The sequence below is a fragment of the Barbus barbus genome, assembly GCF_936440315.1.
Source record: "Barbus barbus genome assembly, chromosome: 48".
In the NCBI taxonomy this organism is placed as follows: Eukaryota; Metazoa; Chordata; class Actinopteri; order Cypriniformes; family Cyprinidae; genus Barbus; species Barbus barbus.
In genome coordinates this window covers 3,107,465-3,130,455 of record NC_136726.1, presented here as the reverse complement: position 1 = coordinate 3,130,455, position 22,991 = coordinate 3,107,465, and the positions used below count along the sequence as shown (strand labels likewise).

The window sequence follows — 22,991 nt, the reverse complement described above, 5'->3', positions numbered from 1 at the left end:
AAACAATCTTGCATTGCTAGAAGCCAACCACATGCAAATGTCAAGTGCTCGTGTAACAGGCCAGCTAGTAAGAGCTGTAAGTGTTAACCTCACTTCCTCAATCTCATGTGATGCACTACCTACTGATGCTAGAGGCTATGGTCTTTAGCATCCTTGTTAGTGCGGCCACCTCCCATGCTGGAAATCCTGCTCTGAGCAAACATGGCGAGTAGAATTGTAGGGGTTACATTGGTGCCGTGACCCGGGTGGGAATGAGGTTTAGGAAGGTGAGTGTAACGAAAGCAAACTGTGTAGGTAAACCTCACTCCCCTGATCTCAAGAGGCACATTAGCGACTGATGCTAGAGGCAGAGGTCATTAGCACGCCCACCTCCCGGAAACACTGGTTAGAATCCCGCTCAGACCGAGTGAGGTGAGTAAAACTGGAGGGGTTACACTCACATCTGTGTTTGCGTATTTACTCATCTAACTTTTCTAAAACATAGTTAGCTGCCTTGTAAGCCAGAGTCAACATAGCTAACTTCTAAGCTATTCTAATTCAGTGGAACCTGTTAAGTGAATGAATCCTCACAAATAACTCACTTGTGAAGCACAAGATTTGATTCACAAATTATTTCAGTAGAGGTTGCCATAAGCATTTTGCTAAGCTAATGACTCACTAAGTTAATAAGCATAAGAAAACAAATACTTTTGGTAATTATGGACAGTTTGCTACTACTGGCAATCAGTTCTGGTAAAACTGGCCACAATTGGCAATCATGTTGTTCAAATCTTGTAAGCCCATATCATTTTTGATATTCCATCCATCCATTCTCTGAACTGCTTCTATTTTCAGCAAACTAATTCTGTGAAATGTTGTCTAGGTCTGTCTCTGTATTCTCTCGAAACTTCTGGAAAATCTAGTTAGTAAACAGTTGACAGTATTTAAATTGTCACAAGATTTTTTTTATTAATCAAGCTGGTTTCCGTAAAGGACATATACTACTACAGCTGTCTTTAGATAATAAACAACAGCATGTATTTTTATTGACCTATCAAAAGGCCCTTGATACTGTGGATCAATACATATTATTAGATAGGCTTAGATGGGTAGGATTATCAGAAAATTTTATTTTATGGTTCACTGATTATTTAAAGGGTAGAACCCAATGTGTCCAGATGGAAGGTGATCAGTCAGATACTTTGGAGGTTGTTAAGGGAATCCCACAAGGATCTGTGTTGTGGCCGTTATTATTCATATATATATATATATATATATATATATATATATATATATATATATATATATATATACACACACACACACACACACATTAATTGCCTTGATTTTAATACTTTAAAATTATAAAAAATATGCAGATGATACTATCGTGTATTGTTCCGCTCCCTCTAAGCAACAATCTGTGGCTGCGTTACAGTGTGTTTTTGATATTATCCAAAACAGGTTCTGTGCTTTGAAGGTGGTTTTAAATGTTGAAACAAAAACAAAATGCATGCTATTTTCAAATTCTAGAACTTCTTCCTCTCAGGGGAGCCAAATTACCTCAGTGTCAGAGTACAAATGTCTGGGTATTATCATTGATAACATGCTACATTTTGGTTCACATATTAGGTATTTGAAAATAAAATTAAAGAAGTTAGGTTTTTACTTCAAAAATAAATCATGTTTTTCATTCAATGTGAGGAAAAAAAATAGTGTCCGCTATGTTTCAACCAGTTCTCGATTATGGGGATGTAGTTTAACAGCATGCCCTCTCTTATCTTCTTTCCTCATTGGATGCTTTGTACCATGGTGCTCTGAGATTTATAACTGATTGTAAATTTTCAGTTCATCATTGTGAATTATATAAAAGAGTTGCATGGCATTCCTTGAGTATTCGGAGAAAAATGCATTGGCATCTATTGATATATAAGGCAATTTTGGCTCATTTGCCATCTTATCTCTGTTATCTTATACAAAGGACTTTGTTTGGAAATTACTCATTAGTTCTCAATCAAATTATAATCTTTGTGTGCCCCTTGTCAGAACTGAGCTTGGTAAAACCTCTTTTACAAACATGTTTTCACAAACACAATCCCCCTTTCTCTAATCAATAACCAATAAGGATGAGCGTGACAGTGAAAGATGAACGCATGCATAAGGAGCTGGCAGTGGTCAAATATCGCATATGAATCTCGGTGGGAGATTCATCCAGTGGGCATTTTCATACAGGACACTGACAAAGGTTAGATGAGGTCATGCTGGAAGAACGTAGTAGTTACTGGAATGGATTGTTTTCTCTCTCTTTTCCAGAACATTCTCAACCTTCGCCAATGACCAGCTATCAAAGTAGTAGTTTCTCCTTTGAAGTAAAGTTTGATCTCTGGAATGACGGGAAGAACTACAACAAAAACAAAAGCAACTATTATGAAATAAAAAAGTCTTTCTAGATGTGTCTCATGTTTGATTGAAATTTAGATTTAAGCTAATTCTGAAAAGCTAATATTTAAATCTAACATAACCCCAAAAATGACCCCTTTAATTTCTTAATAAATGTTTTATAAAGGTTATAACTGTTATTCTGCAGCTGAAAAACCGAGGTTGCCAGTTATTTTGAAATTGTGGGATCCAGATGAAATTATGAGAAGAGATTCAAGAGATACTTTACCCAAAAATTTAAATTCTCATCATTTACTCACCCTTATGACACACACACACACACATATATATATATATATTATATATATTATTAAATGTATATTAATGGTCCAAAAAGCACATACATCCATCACGCCAGTAATACATCAGACCCCAGTAGATGAATTAATGTCTTCTAAAGTGAAGCAATAGGCAAAAGAAAAAAACTATAATATTTACAAATTTTTTAACTATAAGCCATCATTTTGGCAAACTGTCATATGCAGGTTCACAAAAGGGTCAAGTTTATTTTTGGCATAAACCAAGACGTAATTTAGCTAAGGTGATATTTCAAGGATTTAGCCTAGCTTTATAATATTCAGTGAAATAGAGTTTTCATATTTTGAACTTTTTTAACTATAAACCATCACTCCGGCCACCTGTATTAAGCAGAAGGCCGAGTTTTTGTTTGGCGTAAATGCAAGTGTATTGTGAATGGCAATGTGAAAATGTTGTAAGTGCAGAGGCCTGTTATTTCTTAAGCTTCACTCATTCTCATCTATTGGAAATGAAGAATAGTATAAACTTGTTGAATCATCTAAACCAACAACCTGTATTTTAGACCCTGTTCCATCTAAGCTCCTAAAAGAGGAGCTTCCAGAAGTAATAGATCCTCTTCTGAATATTATTAACTCATCATTGTCATTAGGATATGTCCCAAAAACCTTCAAACTGGCTGCTATTAAGCCTCTCATTAAAAAACCACAACTTGACCCCAAATAATTAATTAATCACAGACCGATCTCGAATCTCCCTTTTCTGTCAAAGATATTAGAAAAGGTAGTATCATCACAACTATGTTCCTTCTTAGAGAAAAATTATATATGTGAGGATTTCCAGTCAGGTTTTAGACCATTTCATATGCTCTCATTAGAGTTACAAACGACCTGCTTTTATCATCTGATCGTGGTTGTATCTCTCTATTAGTGCTACTGGATCTTAGTGCCGCGTTTGACACTATCGACCACGGCATTCTTTTAAACAGACTAGAAAATTATGTTGGCATTAGAGGAAGTGCACTGGCATGGTTCAAATCGTACTTATCTGACCGCCATCAATTTGTAGCAGTAAATGAAGAGGTATCATACCAATCACAAGTGCAGTATGGAGTACCTCAAGGCTCAGTACTTGGCCCCTTACTTTTCACGCTTTACATGTTACCCTTGGGAGATATCATTAGGAAACATGATGTTAGCTTTCACTGTTATGCTGATGATACCCAGCTCTATATTTCTTCGCGACGTGATGAAACTTACCAATTTGCAAAACTAACGGAATGTATAGTTGATATCAAGAACTGGATGACTAGCAATTTCTTACTGCTAAATTCTGAAAAAACAGAGGTGTTAATTATTGGACCAAAAACTTTTGCATGTAATAACCTAGATCACTGTCTAATACTTGATGGCTGCTCTGTAAATTCTTCATCATCAGTTAGGAACCTAGGTGTAGCAGTAGGCACTCGCCCCGCCTATTAACGCTCGGCTGGATGGTGATTTAGTGCTAGTTATGAGGACTATAAATGTGGTTGGTGTACGTTACCTGTGAGGGCATTACACATGACGTCATGTCATTGTTGTTGTTCCGGCGCGGTGTGCCAGAGCTGGAGAGGTAAGAGCTGCCGGTTAGCGACTCTGTTGCAAATGATTCCTGTGGCACCGTGTGATATGGACTTCTTTGTTGTAGTGGACAGGGGAACTAATCGGCGTACACTTGGCGGCGCTCGCTGTTGTGTGAACTTCCGGAAAAGCGGATGAGTTTCGTGGTTCTTTAATGACGGGCTGTTCAGGTATGTTTTCAACCTTTTATATTTAATGCCTCAGTCCGACTCAAGTCAGCTTGGTGAGTTTTCTCTTTGTTTTAATCCAGGTGTGTTTCATATGCCTGCTTAAGGTTATGGTGGGTTGTTTCGTCATCATTGTCGTTCACTGGACGCTTTAATCAGAAGTCCGGTTCAACATAAACTGCTGAGCCACTACGAAATTACTACGTGCTGCTGTTTGGCTTGATTTCACGAATATACGACTGTTGAGCGACCACAAAATTACTACGTGCTGCACTGCTGTGTAGCCTTACTGACTAGCGTCACTGCGACATCTCCGACTTCAACGGCACCATTAATGTTAATTTTTCTCTGTCATTCCATGAGAACTGGTGTGGATGTTTTCATTGCCCGGGATTTGATATTGGGTACTCAGAATGTAAGGAGCTGTATTTAAAGTGGCTTTTGATGCTCATTATTCTTAGTCATCACTGTTTATTGTTTTGATTTAAGTTTTCTTTTTGTTTTTGGTTTATTTATTATTATTATTATTATGTGAATGTTTGTTTTGTTCAATTCTGTCTTTTTGGCTCAAGTGCGGTCTTTGTGGCCCGGTACGAGTTAAACAACCACCTGGTCTGTATTTTCTTGATACTGTCTAGGATACCCGGTTATCCAATTGTTCTCATAAGAGTACCCTGGATTTAAGTGGTGAATGTGTACTATTCAACAATGTTGTGAGGTGACCAACAAGTCCTCCAACCCATACGACCGTATAGGTCGTTTGCAACTTTCCTCAAATACGACCCAGTGGAGCGTTCCTGAAAATAGCGCCCCTAAAGGCAGCTGGAAACCACACACATTTCGCCTCGATGCATTGTGGATTTTCTGCTGGATAATCGAGGCTAATTAGAGGTATGTTATTAGCGAACCTTGATAATATAAACGTGAGAACAAAATAATATGTAATCAAGGCGTTATTTTTACTTCGTTTGTGATGTTTAGCTGTAACTTATTTAATTACTTGGGAAAACGTTAAATGCCATTATGAAATATCCAATCCACAAGTAAATTAGGCTAACGTGAAATGGAAAAGTTAGCCAGTGTGAACATCATAGTGACCTTAAACTTTCCTTTTATTAATATCCGTCGTCACAATATTTCAGATATTCGAAAAAGATCGATTATTGTTGAATAAGTAACTTATTAAGTTACCTATAATTCTGTCGTCTATTCAGAATTAATTTACGTTATGCTTCTCGTGTTAAATCTGTACGGGACGCTATTTACAAATTATTTTAACATGTTTGGCGGTCAAATAAATTGAGCAGAACACGTCAGCATTGTAAAGTTAGAATTTAGTGTGATATTAATTGGAAATTGTAAAAGTTTTGGTAAGGGACCATGTAAAAAGTCCAGACATTTTGTTAAAACGAACATGGTTTCCAGATTTCGTTCATCTGACTCGTTCTATCATGAAAACAATTAAAATATTTCACATGCAAACTACATTTAAGTTAATTCCTAATGACGTCCATTTGATGTTCTAAATTATGATTCGTATCATATTTCAGATCATGTTTTACAGAAATATCCAATTATTTTCTATAACTGTGTAATAAAGTGCAAATGCTGTCATCATAATAATTAGGCTATTATTAGTAGTAGTAATAATACACATTGATATTTTAAATAAAATGTTTGTAATAACTTATTTCAAATAAAGTAATTGTTTTTAAGAAATACAATGGAATATAAATATGGAATAGATATTTACTGTCATTGTTAAAAGTAACAAAGAAAAATTGTTTAGCAGCTCCTCGGGATTAGCAGGATAACAATAGATAGTGTAAACTTTAAAGTTTTCCTGGCTATACTAGTCCTTTTCTATTGCATTTATGTTTAAGAGAGCCAGGGTCCCGCTATTGCTCAAGTATGTCACTAAATAATTGACACTTTAGTTTATAGAAGCTGGGTTTTTTTCTTTCTGTTCTTTAATACTGCATACAAATTTCCTGTATATTGTGGTTATATTCTAATAAAGAGACTGAGAAATAATTATATATGGTCATTAAACCACTGTAAAACAAAAAACAACATCAGTACTTAAAACTTGGTACTGTATTATGTTTGGCCACAGATTTATCAAATTGTAGTACATAAATAAACCTTTTTGTTAACAGAAGTTTGTTCAACATCATACACCAGTCGATTACAGGTGTCCATGTGGGCATTCTTTTAGGATGAGTGCATCTGTTATACTACATAACTCACACGTGTCATTCTCAGTAGGTATTTAATAACTCTATTGTACTGTAGCATTATACAGTTGCAGTTTTCTTTAAAAGCTTTGCAAGTTAGGTCAGTGTGGTGACAATATTTTCGGAGACTGTGACTCTCGTCAACATAGTCAGGGTGACAAAATATTTAATATTTCTTAAATATGTTTTTTAATTATCGTTTGTTTCTTTTTTCAGATGCCTACTCTAAAGGACTGCTACATATGCAGGAAAAAAATTGGAGTAGCAAGCAAAACGTGTTTACACTGTAGTGCCAAGCAGCCATACAAGCAAAAGCTTGAGGAAAAAAAGAAACAGCTTTCCCAAGAATGGAAAGACCGTCAAAAAAAAAACAGCAGTGTGAACAAAGTATATGATGCAACCAATGTACTGGTATGTTTATCTTTCAGACCTTAATTGTAAAATATTAAGTAATTAAGTAAACAGTTTTTTACTTTTATATATGCATTTCTATATTCGTGATTAATCGCATCCAAACTAAAAGTTTTTGTTTACATAATATATGTGTGTATACTGTGTATATTTATTATGTACATATAAGTACACACACATGCATGTATAGATTTAAGAAAAAATTGTTATGTTTATATATTAAATGTGTTAATGTATAATATATGTATAATATAAAAATATAAATGTATATACATGTAAATATTTTCAATATACTTGCATGTGTGTGTGTATTTATATATACATAATTGAGGAGGATAAGAATTGACATAATTATATATACATAATTCACACACATATTATGTAAACAAAAACTTTTATTTTGGATGCGATTAATCATTTGACAGCACTAATATATATATATATATTTCAACAATTCATTCTTCAGTGTGTACATTGACTGAAGCATTACATCTGTATTTTTCCGCTGACTGTGCTCAGGTCTGATAAAGAACTGCTTGTTGTTGTGCTTATCATTAGAAAGTAAAATAAAAAATCATATAGAACAGGGGTGTCCAAACTCAGTCCTGGAGGGCCACTGTCCTGCAGAGTTTAGCTCCAACTTACCTCAACCCTAGTATGCCCATATATATATATATATATATGTGTGTGTGTGTGTGTACATACTGTATACACTTAGATATCTATATCTAAATATACATATATGTGTGTGTTGTTATTTGATATCACAGCCCTAATATAAAAATTTTATTTATCTCTGATCGCTCAGTGAATTCAAATAGTTGTCAAGCGTGTGTCTTATTTTTTTCTCTCAATTTTATTTATTTAAATTTATAGTCTCAATTTTATTCCAGCTCCACAAATGGGAACTTTTGGAAAGGTATCCAGTCCTTTTCCTTGCCAGGAGAACCTCAAATGGTTTTTCTGCTGAGTGCTTCTGTCCATGGAAGATGGACACAGAAGATGTTCAGGATGCATTTGTCACGATAAAGAGATTGTATGAAAGTCTTCTGAATGGTAATAAACACAAATGTGCATGCTATATTTTCACATATTTCATTGTTTATTAGTGCATCCTTGATTTATTTGAGAAATAATTTGAAAAAACAGCAGTAATGTTTTACCAACAGTACATACATTTGCTAAGCAGAATTTGTTTTTGCTTTAACGTGAACAGCATGATATATATTCTTGATTTATTATTTGAAAATGTCTCATTCAATAGGACTATCATTTTAGAACACACATTGTTTTTATTTATCATGTCTCCTTGCACAAATGTTAATATGTATTTTCTTTTCATTTGAAAGTTTGTTAGTGTCTGATCCTCAGTTATAGTGCTATGGTTCCAAACCTTTGAAGCCTCTGAGGTCTTTGACCTTGAAGCCTCCTTCTTATGTAGTTCAAATTATATAAGAACTTGAGGCCTGCCATGTATTATTTTGATCATGTCAAATTGATATTATGTAAAGTACAACCCATAGGAAGACTTAACAGTAAAATAATAATAGACTCAATAATAAAACTTTATTTATTTATTTTTGCTGAATTATTGTTGAATTATTATTATTATTCTCATGTTTCTTTTTTTAACAGTGGCTATTGCAGATAAAGCAGCAAGCAGCATGGGAGAGACTCCAGCAACAAACGGCACACAGACAGAGACTCCACCATTAGACACAGCAGACCCGGCACCAGAGTCAACACCTCTGCTCCCCAGTAATGGTAAAATGTCTCATTCAATAGAACTGACAGCAAACAGTTTTGTGTGTAATCGTCAGTCACACACCAAATAATAGTATCTGTCCAAATGCAGACCCTAAGAGTTACATTCATAAAATACTCATTAGGCTCAAATGTTTAATCAGTGAAAACAACAACAAAATAATTAAATTAAGTTAGGATTGGATGATATGGCCAAAAAACTGCCAAGAATGCCCACAATGGGTGTCTGTACTTACAAACTTCTGAAAAATGCACTTGACAAGTCTATTAAACCTCCTCCTGTAAAACTATATACTATTTTAGAAATAAAAACAGAAAATAATAAATAAATGTTCACCTTTTATTTGTACCGAGCCTAGGTTTGCAACCTTCAGTGAGGCAAAACAAGATATCAAAAAGAACCATCAAGGGCTTTAAGGACACAAAAACAGAATCAACCAGAAACATTATTTCAACATATGACAACTTGACAGCTTTACAATAAACCATGAGAAAACATGAGATCTGTACTCGCAACAGAACACATTATATTATCACTGTACAGTTGATTATCTTATTTATTTATAAAGAGCTCTTCATTATGTTGGTGTGTAATCTTTTCTTCTTCTTTTTTTTGATAATGTTGCAGCTGTTACCTGAATGGGATGAATTTTTAATTTTAATTCATTTACTTAAATTATGACACCATAATGTAATTATTTGTCCCATTTTTTTATCTAAATAAGTTTGCACAGCTTTACCATATGCTGCGTCCCACATCCTAACGGGCTTTCTTGATAGCTGTCGTTATTTAAACAATGACACTTAAATGCAATCATGCACGAATGAGCTAGATAAGTACACTGCAAAATCCTTATTTGTTTATTCATTTGTGTGTGAGGTCTAATTGTGTGTGATCAGCACTGCTGCTGTTGCTGTTGTATCACTCAGTGTTCTGCTCTTTCTGACAGCTGTGCCCTCAACGTCAGTCAGTGACAAATGCTGCAATGTAGCCTATATTGAAATATTGAAATTGTGTATAAAAATCATATCACTGTTATTGAAAAAAATTATGTCATGATATATATTTATGTCGAATTATTGTCCAGAACTATATATATGTTTACTTTTAGCATTTTTCTCATAGATTACTGTTACTTCAATTTATTCTGCTCTACTTTATGCTAGAATAAGATGAGCATAGTGTATGAACTGCAAATGTACATAGCAGTGTATACTTGGTCATTTAATTTCACATCATGTTTTGATGCTAGTTGCTGAAAGTCAAAGCCAGCCTTCACATTCTGGGCAGTAAGAGTTTACAGAAAATCATGTTTAAAATCACATACTACATTTTTTATTTTTTTTGCTTAGCTTCTAGCTGTGATTCCATCCAGATGGAGGATATCAAAAATTTTTGACAATTTTAGACAGTTTTATAACATAGCTTTTTCATATATCATGCATCTTCTAAGCAATGAGGCACATGTATTTTAGTTTATTATGCCAATACAGAGTTAAAAAAGTTGCATAGTGTATTTCAGCGTTTAAAAAGATTTGTTTTAAATGTGTTGATTACAGCAGATTATTAGGTTCATATCACAATTATTATTTTTAATACAGATAAAGCAGCAAGCAGCATGGAAGAGACTCCAGCAACAAACGGCACACAGACAGAGACGCCACCATTAGACACAGCAGACCCGGCACCAGAGTCAACACCTCTGCTCCCCCCTGATTCTGAAACTCTTTTACTTACCCCTGCATCTTCCTCCTTAACGTCTCCTATTTCTTTCACGACCTCCTTGTCTTCACATATGTCGTTATCCGTTGCTTCTCAAGTCTCCCCCCTGACTCAGCCTGTTTTCAAGGTCTCTCAACCCAGTCCTATATCTTCTTCCGTGGATTCTCCTCTGCCACCAGCCTCTACTCTTTCTGCTGCTTCTAAACTCACTCCTGTGCCCACTGAGCTAGGCAGTCCAGACTCAGTATCTTCCTCGGGAAAAAAAAGACAAATAAAGAGGAAAGCAGAACCTAGAGGTATTTATGTATTTGTGGATTTGTTTTGATATATGAATCAAAACTGTTCTTAGTTTTTGCAGTGTGAAACCGTTTTAGTCACCTGAAGGAACAGGGCCTTTCTCATTGTTTTTTAAAAGGTCTAGGTTAGAATTCTACAAAGATACATATTGTAATATGCATCTTTTATTTATTTTTTTATTTTTATTTTTTGGTTTGCAAGTTATTTAATGTTATGAGTATATACAACCCAAGTGTAGTCCTTTTTGTGAAAAAAGCACAAAAAAAAAAAAAATTATATATATATATGTATATTTATATATATACTATATTGCCAAAAGTATTGGGTCACCCCCTTCTTATGAACAGGTTTGACTGCTTTAGTAATTTCTATGAGTACAAATCTTAATGTTTAAGCATATAATGATATTCTAGGGAATTGTGTGTTTCTAATTTTATTGCAACAGTTTGGACAGAACCCTTTTCTATTCTAACATGACAGGGCCTCTGTGTATAAGACACGGTTCAAAAAGACATGATTGATTCAGTCAGTGTGGAACAACTTGACTGGTCTGCAGGAAGACAAGTCCTGATCCCAGCTGAACTTCTCTGGTGTGACTTTAAATGCAGACCTTGAGCTAAAAACTCCAACACTGGAGTACTACACTGGCCAAACACCAGTGACTGGTACATAAGGGTGCTGTCATTTTAGACACGTCCAAAACTGTTGCAACAAAGATGGAAATACAGTTTGTAAATAAATGAATTATGTTTCCATCTTTGTTGCCACAGTTTTGGAAGTGCTTTTTCTGTTTTGCCAATATAGTGTCAATACAAGTCATTGGTGTTTGATGATGAGTTTCTGGCTCAAGGTCTGCATATAAAGTCACACCAGAGGTGTTCAGCTGGGATCAGGACTTGTCTTTCTGCAGACCAGTCAAGTTCTCCCACACTGACTGAATCAATCATGTCTTTTTGAACCGTGTCTTATACACAGAGACACTGTCATGTTAGAATAGAAAAGGGTCCTGTCCAAACTGTTGCTATAAAATTAGAAGCACACAATTCCCTAGAATATCATGAATTATCACTTTTTACATTCCATATTACTGTAACATCTATGAAAAGGGTCCTGTTCAGTTGACTTTCAATTCTCAGTTTCCTTTTAAAAATTCTCTTTATCCATGATCCATCAATGGGTAGAAGATATCTGTTCAACTTTTTCTTTTACTTATGTCTGGTACAAATTATAACCATTTTCTAATTTGTTTCAGAATGCCCCATTCATAAAGACTCCACCAGTTTCCCCTACCAAAAAGTTTTGAGGAAAAGAATCAGGGAGGTTTGTAAAAAAATAAATAAAAAGTAGGTACTGATAAAAGTAATATTAATAAAAAGAATGAATAACAATACTAATTTGCTATTTTGTATGCTGTAATTACAATGCGTCTATGGGGAAAAAAGAAAAATAACAAATATATTACTTCATTAATGATCATATATTGATAATTAATTAATGATAATATAATGTGACCCTGGACCACAAAACCAGTCATAAGTAAATATTTCGAAATTGAGATTTATACATCATCTGAAACCTGAATAAATAATCTTCCCTTGGTGTATGGTTTGTATGCACAATGTTTGGCCGACATGCAACCTTTTTGAAAATCTGGAATCTGAGGGTGACAAAAATGAAAATAATTGAGAAAGTCACCTTTAAAGTTGTCCAAATGAACTCCTTAGCAACACATATTACTAATTTACACCATTGATTTAACTGCTGTAATGACGTTGTGGAGAGTAGATGAAAGCGAAAGTGGAAATTCGAAGCTTTACATTGATACCAAACTTGACTGGGTAATCCCCAAAGATTTGGCAGCAGTGAGCCAAGTTTGAAGGCATGTTTCAGGCCATTTTTTTCTCTGCGATTTTTGGCATCCACTTAATATCCTAATGATTTTTGACATAAAAGAAAAATTTATAATTTTGACCCATACAATGTATTGTTGGATATATTGCTACAAATATACCTGTGCTACTCATGACTGCTTTTGTGCTCCAGGGCCACATATAATAAATTAATGTTTAGGTATTCATAACATTCATGTTATCAATTTTAATGTAAGTTTTACAGCACAATTTAAGTTTTACAAATTTAAAATCTTTTCAGTAGCGGTTGTAATTTGACAAAAATAAAATCTGAAGTTCCATATTTTTCAAAATTGAATTGATAATAGAGTAATAAATGTAATTATGCTAATATTATTGCTCTGGCCTCATTGACACTATTATATGAGAACTCAACAGAGCTAGATGATGGCATCAGTGTTTTCAACAGAGATGTTGTACAAATGAGATGAACGAAATTTATATCTGAGGATTAGCAAGTGAACTGAATCTACTGAATCACTATTGAACAATGATAAAATTGACAAGCAATGCATAATAGTCCTGATACTACTGTAAAGCTGGTTTGAAAGAATCTGTTGTAAAAAGTGCAATATAAATAAAGGTGACTTGAATTAATAATTAAAGTTTCATTATGCTTCTAACGTTAGACTTAGTCCCATTGACTTTTAATTTCACTTTGTTTATTTCACCTGGATTTTATGTTATATATACCATTCAGCAGATATATGATTGTAGCTTTTTGCGTAGAAAGAGAATGTCATTCATTTCACCATGTTTCTTTCTGTTTTGTTTTTTTCTAAGGGCCATGTGGAGGTTTTGGTGCAGTGGCATCCTTGCTCTGGATGGTATGCATGTTATCTTTAGTTTAGTGCACTGTAGTTAATTGACAGAACAGAACAACAAAAAACAACATTTATATAAACTGTGCATAAACATTCAAACACTTAAATTTACATAATTACATAATACACACACAAATTACATACAAAATAAATAATGTGGGTTATGTTTTGAAACTGAGACCATCATTATTCCCTGGTATAATAAAAAATAATAAATCCATACTTGAAAACTACATCATTGCAGTGTCAAGATTTATTAGTATTTATATATAGTTGTTATTATTAGTTTAGTTTATTAGTATTTATATAGTATTTATTTTGCTGTCTTTCTGTCTAACAGTGGGACGAAGTGGAAAAACTCCTGGGAGCCACAAGAAAATATTCAAAGTTCATCCTGAAGATCTGTGTGGTCCAGTGTATTGTTTGTTGTTAGGTTGTATCAATGATGCTTCACAGTTGCAGAGACTGAAATCAGATTTTGTTTTTCAGTGTTATTGCACATCAGTTCAGATTTATTCCTGTGTTCTGTAACTGCTTTGTAAAGCATGTTGCCTCAGTTTTCTGTGTTTGGTGACTGTATAGATAAAATGTTTTGAAATATCTGTCAGTGGCTTTGTTCTTTTATATACACTTGATTTTTAAAATTGTTTATAATTGTTAGTTTGTCATTTAAGAGCATAAATACATGCACTTTAACTGAAAGCATTTAGTGCTGAAACATTTTGATAAAGCCACGTTGTTGTTGTTATAATTGTTATTCATTATTATTATTCATTACTGTAAAGCACCTATTAGCCCAGATGTTGATGCAGATAAGAACACAAGGAAGACAGTGATGAAATACTACATGACAAAATACCAGAACAATACGTCTTGTAAAACGGTGGAGAATAGCATGGAGAAGTTATTACATTTATATAATATATACATTATGCTCTATGTACACAATAAAGTAAATGTTAGAAGCACTTAGCAGGTGCATATTTAGTTACTGCTGTAGGCCTTTGCTTAGGGGAAAAAATGATCTTTTAAATGTATTTATGCGTCAGGTTAACCACTCAAAGGAGTCTGTCATTGTAAAATATGAGTTGTGTTATTTAAGTAGAAGTACTTTTAACTGCCCATGTGGATGCACTCTTTCGGCCGGAACCGGAAAAAAATGTGACGTAATTTACCATACATGGACAAGTAAGTGTGGAGCCGCGCTCGCTGTGATTGGACTATCTTTTAAACAATATAAAACAGCGTTCTATGTTCCAACGTGTGTTTTGATGGTTTTATTACGTTAGTAATACATTAAGTTAACGATAAAGTGGCACTATGCTTTGAGAAATCACACCTTTTCAGAGATCTTAACCCTACTCTAAGCCTTCCTAGACACTTCAATGAACTACAAATAACAGCGGCATGATTTCCCGTTCCATTGATAGAATAACGGAGTGTTAAGGGTAATGTAGTTTAAAACATTTAGTATATAAACAATATAATTACTATCTTTACTGGACAAGTGGATATGTAAGTATATTCATTATGAAAACCTCTATGACATATCTGAGAGGCAGGTTGAAATTTGGTGCATTACTGTGAGCATTTTAAAAAACACCCTTAAGCCACCTTTCCATATATGTCTGAACATTTTGCCCAACATTATTTAGAAAACAGAGCATAAGCAATTATCCTGTCAATTTTCTCTTTGATATTCTTAAAGGAATTTGAGTTATGGCCGTTTGAAATGTGTATTTTTTTGCTCTTCCATTGGGCTGCTACTGGGCCCCTGGGGGTGGAATGGCAGTAAATTGTACACATATGTATTCTCCTCGTCATGGACAATAAACTGTGTTGAGTCACTTTTATGTCTGAGTACTTTTTCTTTTTCCAAGAATAACAAGTTACACACACATTGTGGCACTTCATATGTAATTAAACTACAAAATCAGTGCCAAATTTTCTTCTTCATTCCCATTTTCTTACTCCTCATGTGCTGGACATCAGTGATGTGCATGCTCTAGTTTTAATGCAATATAAGTTATATGTTGTTCATTCATTGATACTGTACATCATCCTCAGTTATGCATTAAGTGTTTGTAGCAATATAGCCCACTGCAGCCTCTTGCAATTCACAATCCTTCCCTTTATTTAACTGAAAATCACACACACACACACACACACTTGTTTTAGCTACATTTGTGGGGTGCAAATGTCCTAGCTACATTTGTGGGGTGCAAATGTCCCCTAAAGATAGTCAAATGTTAAAAGTATGACATTAGTTGGGCCCCCAAAAGACCATACCCCTACAATAAACATATCCCTAAACCCACCCAACACTGAAAACTGCCTCAATTGTATCTGTGATGGGTAGGTTTAGTAGAATTGTAGTGTATATATTGGCAAAGTATGGTTTGGACGATATCAGCATAAATCCTTATAAATGTTTGGGGCCAATACATTAAAGTATTAATGTATTGGCCTAATGGATAGAGAGCTGGACTTGTAATCCAAAAGGTTATGAGTTCGAATTGTAGGTGGGGGTAGTGAATGTACAGCGCTCTCTCCCAATACCACGACTGAGTTGCCCTTGAGCAAGGCACTGAACCCCCAGCTGCTCCCCGGGCGCCACAGCATAAATGGCTGCCCACTGCTCCGGGTGTGTGTTCACTCTTGTGTGTGTACTATGGATGGGTTAAATGCAGAGCACGAATTTCAAGTATGGGTCACTATACTTGGCTGTATGTCACGTCACTTTCATGTCACTTTAAAGTAACTTGACATTATCATTGAAGACCAGCAATAATAATTTTCATTTTGATTACATAATAATGTCAATATATGCATGTCAAAGTCAGACATGCCCCTTCGCCAGCTGTGATGCCTGGTTACTGGTTTAAACTTGGCCCAGGTTTTTAAAAGATTAATATATTATATAATATATTAATATATCAAGTGAATGTTTGAATAATCTGACAGCTCGGATGCCAAGATTATACAGAGCTGTAATAGCTGAGATTAAATAGTAAAGGTGGGCATTCAAATTAATACTAACTATAAAAACCAAAAATGTATATGTGAATCTAAATTTTAAATGGGAATTAAATAATAATTGTGTAAAAGTTGAGATGTAATGTAATGTCCCATGTAAAACCCAATTTCATAAAATACAAAAGTAACAGGAAAGAAAAGCTGTCCAGCAATGGTGACAGAGGCTCATGGGTAATTTAGAGCTTTCTGCTATCCAAATCTGAGAAAAATTAGAACAGGTTGGTGTAAGAAAAAACAACAGACACAATAGATCAGGGTTAGAATGACATTTATTTATTAATAAATCTGAAAATAATTTCATGAAACTCAAGGGTCTTTTGGGAAGATGCTGAATGCAATGCTTCCAAAGTTTGTGCTAACATTTTAAAACTCTTCTTCAGAAAGTTCTGGACTGTTGTTGTCCTCACTTTCTTCTTCAACATCTTCCTCCAGCATGAAGAAAGAAGGGTCAGTGTTGACACTGGCATAGGTGCTGGTGACTGCTGTAAGTTTTTGCAGCAGAATGTGCCGCTTGTGTAAGATACAGCAGTACAGCCCCCTGTGCCCCTCTTCGGTCAGCTCTCTGGTTGAATCTAAAGTAAAACAAAATGTAGAAAATTGACATTGATAATTAGGCAGCATTTCATGAATTATATCGTTGGAAACATGCACTGCAGCTTGAATGACGAACTCTCGGTCTGTACTGTACATTTATGTGAAAAAACACAACAAACGAACAAAAACAAACTAAATAGCTAACAAGCTGCAGTTTTAAATGGTCATTTAAAATTATTTTTTTGGATTGGAACCAATATTTATAGAAAACTATGACATCTTCCTTAGCGGTATCAATATGTTATTACATATTACTGAATGTTTAAAAAAATGTGGTACATACTATGGATCTTCATTTCCTCCTTAGTCTCCCCAAGGAGGCTGTCCAGTTTGTCCAGTGCTTTTTTTAGGTGTTGATAGTGCTGAGTCATTTCCTTTACAATTATGATCTTCTCCTCCTCCAATCGGCTGACCAGCATGACTTGATCAAACAGTCGCCTCTTCAAGCGGAGACTCACCACTATTTTTGAAAATAAAAGTGGAGGGGAAAAAAAACACTTATTTCAGCTTTACGTCTAGCACAGTGGTCTTCACTAGGCATTTTGTGGGTCTTCAGAGTAATACTGATAAAGAACTTGTCCAACAAGAACAATTTATACTGGAAATAATATAGATAATATACTAACTATATCATCCATAACTATGCTTATAATTTATAATGCAGCCAATATGCATAATTTACAACTGAAACATCACACTACAATTAAGTATTAGAACAATGGAAAGACGCTAAAACCTGCTGAAAGGATGGCATCTGACCTTTCTCTAATCACTTAGGTGGTGTCCACCAAAGCGTGTTGTAGCTGCAAACAACAGGTGCTCTGCAGAAAACGCCTGTCTTTGAGTGTTTGTGAGCACTTCAGCATTTATTTTTTTTCATTTGATACACTTGCCATGATTGACAATATCTGCAGAAACGTTATAGTATCTGATTTTACAGATAGTGTATTTGTGCATATAAAAATGTGATACAATGTACAGTATTTGTTCTGGTTCCTGTTTTAAATGATTTTGTTGCTTTAATCATCATACCCTGGCCCCGCCCCCTGATGTCATCGTCCATCGCAATGTTTCACTGTAGACATCGGCTGATGCCAATTTAGTAGACATCGCCCAACCCTAACTACAAAATAACACCGAAAGGTATTTAAATGCTCATCCCAGTATTAAGATGTGTCAACTTTTATTTAAAAACATTACAGATGACAGCAATATATAACATGTCATTCTTTACTGTATGTTGGTTATTGGCTATTTCCTGTTATTTTGTTTCATTACCTGTGTCCTGTCCTGTTACTGTCTTTCTGTTGCACTGTGGAGCTTCTGTCACTACAACAAATTCCTTGTATGTGTAAACATACCTGGCCAATAAAGCTCATTCTGATTCTGATTCTGATGTTGCACCTTTTTCACCACCCAGTATTAAAATGCTGACTGTTATTACTTATATTTACAATCAACATAATTTTGTGAATTAATAAAAGCACAATTATACAACACATTACTTACCATCTCCTTGTGCTTCCCAAGGCAGAATGACATCATCACAGAGACTGCATGCTGCTTCTGGGTCAATTTTCTCTTCAGTGTCAGGAATGCCGTTGTACTGCACAATCTTCTCTCTGAGAGTCTTTTTCAGCTCACCAAGTCTCCTTCTTTTGCGTTGCCTTGTTTGGCTGCTGTCTGTAAGGTTCAGAAAATTTAATTAGAATTAAAAAAAAAAAGAAAAAAAGTTGAGTGACGTAATAGCAAATACCATTTTGTCGATATAGATCATGCTTCTTTCTTCGGATGGAATAAATAATTTCATCAATTTCTCTCTGGAGCTCTTCCTGGCTACTGTGAGTACTGGGTTTCTCTTGAAAAACAGAAATAAGCAAAGTTGACCATTACAAAAAACACAGTATCACTGCTAAAGTTTAGCCAAATGTATGGAAAATAAAGTACCAATATAGACAATACCATACAATATGACATACCAGTGGCAGCCCAGAGCTTGACATCTTTCACCCACCGATCCACATCTTCCACAGAGATGCTGAACTCCTGCTTGAGAGTCTCAAGATTGGCTGCTTCCATTTCTGCTCTCTGTGAAGTCTATTTAAAAAAGAAACAAATTGAGAAAACATAGTATCCCTGCAAAATTAGGCAACAACTGCAAAATGCAGGGGAGGCCGTGAACACAGTCCCCCACTACCATAAATTATGCTGTCGAAATTCCCTTTTGTCTGCTTACATATTTTTGGAACATTTATGTAGTATAGAAAAATGTTCAGTTTGATTATTACTTGTAATTAATCGACATGTGTCAGTATACAAAACGTCTCGGTTATATATGTAACCCTCATTTCCTGAAGGAGAGAACGGAGACATCACGTCAGAACTGAACTCATGTAACGCTGAATGTGACTGACTGACTGTAAGTGAACTACAAGACCATAACAAGACAAATGTATGTCAAAACACCTCCAGAGCCAAGAAAGCACCTTAGACCCCAGAGGGTAAACATGCAGTGTAGTCTTCTTACTTTGACAAGTCTTTTTGCTAGTGTCTTATGGAGACTCTCCACCTTCCTATGGTTCCATCCCATGGCAAGCACAGTTATCATATCTGCTCTGCCTTTAAAAATAAAACAGATAAGGACAAATCAATTGTACAATCTAGTATTGTGTTTCAAACACAGTATTCCCTTTTAACCAACCTGACTTGGTCATGTATTTTGTAGTAAGAGCTGCCCTTGAAAGGAAGCTATTGACCTGCTCCACCTCTTCACCAACTGTATTTCCTGCACCATCCTGACTTCTACCGCCCCACCTGACCTGTTCCAAAACATCAGATCAAGACATTCATCACTATCATCCTATTTCTTAGACTGTGTATACTAAATTAGATTTTGAGAAATTAGTAAATTAAAAAAAAAATTAAAATGAGTTTTATAAGTACATAAAAGTGTTTTATATAATTATATATGCATATATAAATTAAAGCAATAAGCCCCAAGAAGCCGTGGTTTACAGTGAATTTGTAACAGCTAAGAAGCATTGTTACAAACCCCCTTAGCTGTTGTAAATTCACTGTACACCACGGCTTCTTGGGGCTTATTGCTTTTATAAAACAGTTATTCCATATACGCAGTAAGGTCACAAAATAAAAAAAAGCAAATAAGTGTAATGATATAGATATAAAAACAGTATTCTTCCAAACAATGTAGTTCCTCAGAAACAGTTGTGCTTCCAAAAAAAAAAAAAAAGATTACCAAGCAACATACAGAATGCGGCTCAACCAATCCGGAACAATCCATTTTATTCAAACGGTTTTCAAACTTGTCCGTCATGCACTGCACATTTTGTAACTCACAAGCTCATTAGTAGAGACTGTAAGACCTGAATTAGGTGTGTCAGGAAAACACACAAATTGTGCAGCACTGGTCGTCCTCCAGGACAGATTTGACAACCACTGCACTAAAGGATTTTACTTATGTGCACTACCTTTTCTGAAACACCTGTATTTACAGATAAAAAGGAAACTCTTTTTTTTCCTGATGCTGTAGGGTTATGTTCCTAAAAACATCTTATGACACAAACATTTAACACGCACACTGTACCTCACATTTGCCAGTGTGAGCCTTAGCATGCATTACAGACAGAAAAGGCTTCATCGTGGTGAGTGGTTGGAGGAGCTCAGGCAACTTCCCTGCCATCCTTTCCAAATAAGGCCAGTACCTGTAACGGGAAAAACACATGTGCATGGCACAAAATGGTAAGGAGTCAAATCAGGACCTATGTGACTGGTACAATTCAATCAAAGAATACTATGCAGTCATATAAATGATAATATTTCCTTAGACCTTATGGACTAAACTGTTGTAGTAGTAAACTAAACTGATAACTCAGTAGCCATATTAAATTTCTAAGTCCATAATATAATAAAGGTGTACTTTTTTGCTAGCCATGGTGTTATGCCCATGACATAACGGTAAAACTTCATTTGGCAGTAGTTATTTATTTACCTGCAAGCAATGTCTGTACAAAAGAATGTTGCATTAGCAGCTTGTGCCAGCTCCTTTTGCAGGAACATTGGGTAGGCATATATTTCACCACGGTAGTGATTCAAGCCTTGCAGCAAGATTCCATGTCGGCACACAGCTATTTCAAGGCCCTCCTCATCCACCTTGGCCCTGGACTTCTGTGATGTTTCTCTGCCTGCTGTAAATGTTGCCGGCCCACAGACGTCATGACCTGTCCTCTGAAAGTAGAAGCAATGCGTTACATGTAATCCCAGGACAATTTAAAAATACAGAAGGGTTGTAGAGTTGAATAAATCCTTACACTAATCATCTGGCTTCTGATTTGGTCAACAAAGGCAGATACTTTGGCATCTTGTGCGATGAATAATCCTTCAAAAAGAGATGGTTCATCTGTCCTGTTAAATAAGAATTGACAACAAAATCGCATAATCATAAACATTGTATTCTCCTCATTTAATGTGATAAATAACCATAAAGGTTTTAGTCTGTGTGAATCACATTTGATCTAGAGCACCGTGTTGAGCGATCAGCTTTTATGTATTTAATTGGAAATTAATGCTGTTATTTGGCATTAGCTTGTGTGAGAAGTTAAAAACTCACTGTTTAAAGTACAAAAATAAATAATTTCTTTAAAGTAGTTGTTGTTGGGGGGGGGGGGGGGGGGGGGGGGGGGGGGCTACAGCCTATTCCACCTAGAATTGGGTGAGAGGTGAGGTACAGCGTGGACAGGCAGCCAGTCTATCGCAGGGATACACAAAATGACCACTGTGCCACCCTATATATACAGTATATATATATATATATATATATAAAATAAAACATTCCACTGACCCTTTGGACTTCTTGAACCGGTAATGTTTTCTATTACCATCTGCAGATATAGCCAGCATGTCTGGCGTGCATGCTGGGCATTTAAAGGGTTCCATCAGGCACATATCCTCTTTCTTAAAACGGCAGAAGGCAAACTCTCGAAAGACTCTGTGGAAGGTATCACAACAAATACTACCCATCTGGAAAGAAGGATGGTATTATTTTGGTTAATGAAAGTGTTTCAAGTCAGAAATTCAAAAATGTAGCAAATGAAAACAGTCCTTACCCGACCAGTGCAAAGTGATCGATGTTCAAGCATTTTGAGAAATGCTTGTTGAGATGATGCTGGGCTAGCCAATTTCATCTGCTCAAATGATGTGAACACATCAAATTTGAACAGCATTTGGCAGCTGGTGGTTGCTGGCCAGTATTTATATTCAAGCAAGTCACTAATCCCAGGAGTCCATTTACAAGAACAAATTGGACAGCATATACTAGGCAGGCACAGGTTGTATGCACCTTAAAATAAACACGTGGTTACTATTTCACCAATACAGCAAAGGACAATTTGTACAGCACAGGACAAAAATTAAGACACAAAAATAAGTAAGCCACTATTATGTATGAATTCATCTCCTGGATTATAAAAATTTAGAAGGAAGTTACAAGACATACCGTTGATAGTCACCAAGACAGTCTGCTTTCCTGGGATAACTGTGAAGGCTTGGCTTGGACCAAAGGAGCAGATTTGCATTGGTGGAGGAATAGGAAGCATACACACTGAAAATTTCAGATAGTAATATCAGTAACATCGACACATTTATTAAAGGATACTGCAGACAAGAGCTTAAATAGTACCATTGTACATGTAGTTGACATTATGAAAACATGGTGAG

At 35.4% G+C, this 22,991-nt stretch overlaps 1 protein-coding gene across 1 annotated transcript; it reads right to left on the bottom strand.

Annotated features, from left to right (window-relative positions):
• Positions 1-16,916: 16,916 nt before the first annotated feature.
• Positions 16,917-22,289, bottom strand: LOC306866675 (uncharacterized protein). The gene is made up of 11 exons (XM_079411957.1): positions 22,117-22,289; positions 21,587-21,680; positions 21,268-21,503; positions 20,863-20,980; positions 19,960-20,077; positions 19,786-19,877; positions 19,238-19,355; positions 19,015-19,116; positions 18,768-18,941; positions 17,542-17,718; positions 16,917-17,236 (listed from the first exon to the last, which is right to left on the bottom strand). The coding sequence occupies exons 1-11, from the start codon at positions 22,218-22,220 to the stop codon at positions 17,028-17,030; spliced, it is 1,542 nt and encodes a 513-aa protein (XP_079268083.1). The 5' UTR covers positions 22,221-22,289; the 3' UTR covers positions 16,917-17,027.
• Positions 22,290-22,991: the final 702 nt, after the last annotated feature.